At 36.0% G+C, this 6,905-nt stretch overlaps 1 protein-coding gene across 1 annotated transcript; it reads right to left on the reverse strand.

Moving 5' to 3' along the window:
* Nucleotides 1-543: 543 nt before the first annotated feature.
* On the reverse strand, nt 544-6,278 carry LOC118658885 (F-box/LRR-repeat protein 21). The gene is made up of 4 exons (XM_036314676.1): nt 5,913-6,278; nt 5,340-5,462; nt 1,822-1,993; nt 544-1,513 (listed from the first exon to the last, which is right to left on the reverse strand). Exons 1-4 carry the CDS (start codon nt 6,276-6,278, stop codon nt 870-872), a joined length of 1,305 nt encoding a protein of 434 aa, XP_036170569.1. The 3' UTR covers nt 544-869.
* Between the last annotated feature and the right edge of the window lie 627 nt (nt 6,279-6,905).

The following is a 6,905-nucleotide window of genomic DNA, read 5'->3' on the forward strand; positions in this document are numbered from 1 at the left end:
GGAGAAAATGAGAGCAAAGTGTGAAGAAGCCAGGTCTTGTAGTATCTTGCGGGTCATTTTAAAGGTATATCCTTACCCTAAAGTTAATGCATAGCCAGGAGGGAGCTTTGCTGCGTTACTGATTAAATTATAAGATCACCGTGCAAAGGGCCTGGCATCATTTCAGATACACAGGAATAGATCAGTAACCACTGGTTCCCTCCCAGACACTCTGCAGAATTTACCTTTTTAATTCAGGAGTGTATTTAATCAACTAACACAGTATCTTCATAAAATGAATTAATATTATTTCACTTTAGTTTATTATCAATTTTCTCCCAAGTTAATGTAATAAAGTAGAATTCCAAGTGTATTGGAAATTAAAAGTTGTTTATTAAATCATAATATGATCTTACATAGTACTAAAAATGAAGTATAATTATGTCAGCCTCTATAGCTATATTTTGATTTTATTGTTTTTAATACTAAAGATTTTATAAAATATATTAAAATTAATATGAAACAAAAACAACTAAAATAATATAAAGTTGTAAATGGCATAATTTAAGGGAGCCTAAGCTCAATATTATAAATTTAGCAAGGTAAGATATTCCTTCAAGGAAGGCTAAGAAGCTTATCTAGAAACTGTAGTTTTTTGCATATCAACTAACCACAACATACTCTCTGTGCCCTTTTACTAAAATTTCTGGCTTCTCAAATTTCTTGTATTTTTTTCTAATGTTTCTGCTGCAACCTATTAAGACAATTTACAAATGATGAAATATTTTACCTAAAATATTTTAGCAATGCATCTTAAAATTTACATTTGCATAGACTGAAAGAAGCTCATCTTACTGATTAAAAAATAGTTAAGAATCTTTGGTAGTCAATTACCAGACGGGCATGACATCAGGGAACCATATTCTTCCCAGGTGTTTGGAGACTTCAGTGTGAATTTCATCAAGGCTGTAATTGTCATCAGGGATCAAAACTTCCTCCATTATAGATAGCTGGGTTAGCCTTCTCCCACATAGTCTTACAAACTCAATGAATGCACTGCAGTTAACTTCACATTCACTGAGGCCCAAGGCTGTTAAGTTTTTGCAGTGTTTAGCAACACAAATAAGTTCATCATCAAGAGTCTGAAGACCATTGGCACATACCACTAACTCAATTAGTCGTGGACAGTTAACACCGACCCGTCCTAGAACTGCTTTGCTTACTGAACGACCAAAATAAAGGTGAGTGACAGGGGTTTCTTCTTTGAAGAATGTCTCAAATTCCTCTTCATATAAAAAGAAGTACATAACGATATTAACTCCAGGGGAGTGTTTAATAAGTGCATCCCAACTTTGTTTTTTAATAGAACAAAATTCAATTTGTCCAGGATTTTCACTCACAACATCAATGCGAAGATGCTCAAAGTTAACATGAGTCTCACTTGACAGTGCCAGGAGAAGTTCATCACTTAGCATGTAATAATTCAATGCCAGTTCTCTAAGGCCTTGACAATGATCAGCTACACAAAGGATTCCTGTGAGAAATGGGGAAACATTTTTAAGAACGAAGATCATACTAACATTTTTGTCAATTTACATTTGTTATTAGTCATTATTTACTAAAATAGCCAAGATACACATAATTATATATATGTGTGTAATATATATAATTACAATACTCTTAGGAGAGGCAATTCAAGCTATCTCTAGCTTACAGATTAAAATTTCTTTTATAAAAGTTTAATAAATTATGTTTCAGAAGCATGTAGTTTTCAATAAGAAATTGCATTGTTACTATTACTATAAAAAAACATCATGCAAGCTTAAAAAATATATAACCCACCATCAGATGAAACATGAGGACAGCTACTCATTTTTAGGAGTCTTAGAGTATCGCTGTTATTGGCCACGAGAATCTTCAGTGAGGGGTCATCCACGGGCGTACCTTCGATTTTGACCGAGGACAATGATTTTGAGTTGACAAAAATAACTGTAAGTGCTGACACAAAATGCGACTTGCACAGCAATAAGAAAAAAAATTATGAAAACATTATTTAAAGATCTACCGCTTCAATCAAATAATTCATTAAAACTATTATATCAACATATGCTAATAACAGCATAGTAAAAGGCATCAACATATGACTGTTTTTCATAATACCATTAGCCAATAAAAGATATTTTTATAACAAAGTGTAGTTTTTTAAATACTTTTATAATTCATAAATGGAATGGTGAGAAAGGAAAAAGTTTCAAAGATTTCATAAATATGTCTTTCAATTATTTCAATCTTCAGGATTTAGTTTTCAATATTAAAAGGATATAATTATGTACATTATAGTCTGCCAGCCAAATCTAGTCCACAGTCTGTTATTGTATAGCTCATGTGTTAAGAATGGTTTTTACATTTTTAAATAATTGCAAAAAATTTTTTGAAGGTTATTTCATGACATGTGAAAATTGCATGAAACTCTTTCAGTGTCCATAACTAGCTACTGTAACACAGCCATGCTGCTTCCAGTATGCATTGTGTACGTTGGCTTTCACCCTGTGCTAGATACGTAGAGTTGATAGCACTGCAGCAGTAGGGTTGTAGTAAGACTGTGTGAGCCTAAAATATTTATTACCTGTGCCTGTTCAACCCTTGCCCTAGAAGAAATATAATTCTTATCTGGTTTATTCACTCCTATATATCCAGCACCTAAAATAGTATCGAGCACACAGTAGAAGGTCAACAAATATTTGTTGATGAATAAATCAATAAATGATGCCATTCTTTAGGGATATGCTCTTTGCTGGCAAATTAAAAGTATGTTTTGAAACTTTCTGTTTTGAATATTGACAAACTCAAACTTATTTATAGGTTGGGCTCAAAATGGGTATAGTTTTACAAGTTTTCAGAGGTAGTATTTTTGGACATGGATAAAAAGTCTGGAAACCATATCCAGGCATGATCACTTTTCCTTTTTCAAAATCCATTTGGATTTATCAACGGTTCTATTGTCCCTTTTAGAATGATCAAATTGGTTGTAAATCATAATTTATTTTAAGAAAACTTACTGACTTATACTAATTAAGTGATTTACAAATTTTTAAACAGCGGATGACTAGACCTCTTTGCAAAATTTGATGATGCCAAAAATTGTTAGGAAACATAAATAAGGAACTCCTTTTCGTTAAGAAATATAAGGTTTTTCCCCCTTTTAATCAACTCTCCGTGGACTCTTTCAGTCCTGAAGGACACGGTTAAGTATTAGAGTACAGGTTCCCCGTTTTTCAAAAGTCTGCTTTACACCACTTCACTTTTACAAAAGACCTACATTGGTACCTGTTTTCACGAACCGAAAGAAACCCGGAGTATTTCACTGACATGAAGAAAGGCAACAAGCAGAAGCAATGCTCAGCATCTGATGGGCAGCGAGTCGTAGAGGCAGCGTGCACCCTGAGCAGGGCCATGGCCCGCCAAGCTCCCTCTCCAGGAGCCACACAGCGTCTCAGCATCAAGCTGCCACACTTTGCCCTGTGTCTGTGAGCACCTGTGCTTCATTTTAATGTGTTTTGTGCATCCGTTAGTAAGATGCCTCCTGAGGTAATAGCTTCTTCACTTTATGCCATTTCAGCTTAAAAAAAGATTTCATAGGAAAGCTCTGCTTTTGGATAGCAGGGAAACCTGTACAAATTTATTATAGTAACAATATGTTCTTACAGCACTTTTTATATCTAGCAAAATGCTGTACTTTTATCTTATTTTCCCTTAGTTTACAAATGAAAAACTGAGGCTTAGAGAGATCCACAACCTCCGTAGAAGCCACAGAGCTCATTTTACTATAGAGGCAGAGCTTGACATTTTACTATAGACGCAGAGCCTGCTCATGGCCGCGGCCTCTCTCCGGTGTCGGCATCAGCTTATCTAGAAGCTGGCTCTTAAAGCTGATGTGTAACATGAGAGACAGCTTAGAATTTAAGAATTTTAGGCTCATCTGATCCATAGTTTATAAACAAGAAAATAACTATTTAGAAGTAATACATTTTCATCTGATTAATTGTATTACTCTAATCCCCAAATGACCCATTTTTCCCCAGCACATCTCTTAAAAAGATAAACAAGCTAGCAGAAATGCTTGCTAAGAGAGCCATGACCTAGTTTATGAGGGAGATGTTACTATTCCTCTATCCTCTTCTAGAGGAAAGTTTCCATTAGCCCGTTTTACTGACGACCATAATTTAGTGCTCATTACGTAGCAGGCACTATCCTAAATCTGGGTTTATCATGGTAAACAAATTAGAATCTCTGCCTTCAAGAGTTTATGACGTAGTCTGGGGAGAAGAGAATAAACATGCTAAATAAGTACGGTATTTCCAAGTACTGACGAATGATACAAAAACACTAAAATGTTATAATAGAGTAAAGAGTAGCTGGAGGAACGGGTGTTTTAGCAAGTGGTAGAGGAAGGCCTCTCTGAAAAGATGGCATTCAAGCTGAAGAGAAGGCAGTCACTGTTTTTGTGTGTGGCAGAGACTGCTGGTTGCTTCTAACCACGATTCATCCTTTCTTCTTTGGTAATCTAGTCCCAACATTTAGCTGGACACATTGCCACCCAGCTAAAAGACTCTCCTAGCCTCCCAGAAACCTGGTGTGGCAGGTCATTGGCTAAATCCTGGCCTAGGAGACGAACAGAAGCATCATGCGATACTGTGGCTAGTCTCCCTGCAAAGGAGAGGGCATACCCTCCTTCCCCACTTGCTCCCATCAGCTGTCTAGAATAAGGACGTGATGGCTGCGGCTCAGAAAGCCGTCTTCGACATTGAAAACGAAAAAATGCCTTGGAGAGAATGGAGTGCCTGGAGGAAGCCTGGTTCCGAACAACTTCATACCAGCTGTGGACTGTCTCACTAGGGATTTCTTTAACGTAAGAGAAATAAACTTCAGTCATGTGTTTTAAGCCACGGTTGTTTCGTAGTGTCTACTACATAGATTCAAACATCATCCTAACAAATATAGTTTATTTAGTCAGATATACTGTTCCACCTCCAAAGAGAGACTCCAGAGTGACAGGGAAGACACCCATTTGCTGGCCCTCCGTGCCCTTTATTCAAAGTAACTAAGTAAACAAGCACTTGAAAATCATATCATTAACTTTGTATTAATGATATTTACTGGGGAAACAATGACTAAAATATACCTAAAGAATGAAACCATGAATAAGCTATTTCAGCAAAAATAAGTGCTAGTCAACAGAAAATTGCTTTAAATAATTCTTTGAATACAAGTAGAATATTGTCTGTTTTTAGGAAAAGAATCCTTTCTGCCAGTTTGGCAAGAATTTTAGTATATCCTACAAAAAAGCATAGCATCTTTACCTTTGACATGTTCATAAAACTTGGCTTGGCTGTTGAAATCAAGCCCAAGGTCCGGATAGAACAATTTACCAGCTGAGAAAGTATATTACAGGCAGCTTCTGCTGACTCAATACTACCGTCAACCTAAAAAGACAATTTAAATCTTAATCTCATGAAGGTCAAACTTATTAGAAAGTTACGGACAAATACTTATTTAACAGAATTCATCTGCAAAATTATATTTAGCTTTTGAGCTATAAAGTAAACTAGTATTTTTTCTTCATACAAAATGTCTCATAAAAAAGTAAGGAAAAGAGAATATGGAAAATTAACTTTCTAAGCACTTCATACTTTCAAATCTTTTCCAATGACCTGAATTTTAATAATAGCACCCAGGTGAAGGAAACTGAAGTTGAAGTTATTCGATTATAGCTCAAGTTCTACATCTCAATCTATGCAAATAACTACAGAAAAACAGGAAATAGTTTGAGATAAAATTCTGCAAAATTCACTCACTGCTTAACATAAGAATCTAGGTATTAAAAATATTGGTAAAATATGCCATGGTTTCGATGTAATGCTTATTTTTCTTACCTTAAAGCTGACATACTGGAGATGGGTAGCATGCTTTTTAATAATCTGCTGAATGAGATCAGGATGAGTGGACTTAAAATATGAAGTAGCTGGCTGATTCAGTTCAAATTCAAACTTTCTCCAAAGGTCAGGAATATGAAAAACTTCATTCCATCTCCTACAGACGGAAGATGCCCGGGCCCGATCTATTAAAGGAAGATACTGAAAAATGTGTAACACTACATGAAGAGGCAAACTCCCCCAGTCTGGAAGAGCAGTGTACATAGGAGTCTGGTTGAGAGAAGAGTAGAATTCAAGTTTTGACTGTTTCATTGCGGGTGACGACTGGCCAATTTTATTCACAACAGAGAAACTGCGCCTCTTCATTCTGTAAACATTAAAAAGTATGACGTGATCATTTTTCCACATTCCGATTACGGGTTTGTGCTCTAAGTGTATAGCATAACAGTGTAAAACAGTGAAAAACAGTTTATGACTATTTTAAAAGTAATCTTCCATTTTTATGAATTGATGAGTACTGCTCTATGCTGAGGGTACAGAGATCAATAAGAGGGAACCTGTTCTCAGAGGGCTGTGGCCAAATGGTAAAATGCTGTGATAAATGCCATCACTGAAACTGGAACAAGTAGCAAGGCAAGGCTACACAGCTGAGTTTGTATGTGGGAGGAGGTTGCAGGGGAGGCTTCAAAGCGGAAATGTTCAAGAAAACTAGGTTTATTCCTGGTCAGTTACTGTGTTCTTATTATCTCCTACACAGAAGGATGCATCACATAGCAATTGTGCTAAGAACTCCTGGGAGAACTAGGGAATAGTAAAACACAATTAAAAGCATAGGTCTCAATGAGTCCCAGCTCTGCCACTTACTAACCATGTGATCTTGTCTGAGAAAATTAATTTAAGCCTCAGTCTCCTCATCTGAAAAGCAGGGAGAACAACAGTACCAAGGTGTAAGGTTGTTGTGAGAATTAAAGCATACTTAAGTGCCAACATGTA

The sequence above is a fragment of the Myotis myotis genome, unplaced genomic scaffold (genome assembly GCF_014108235.1).
Source record: "Myotis myotis isolate mMyoMyo1 unplaced genomic scaffold, mMyoMyo1.p scaffold_m19_p_6, whole genome shotgun sequence".
In the NCBI taxonomy this organism is placed as follows: domain Eukaryota; kingdom Metazoa; phylum Chordata; class Mammalia; order Chiroptera; family Vespertilionidae; genus Myotis; species Myotis myotis.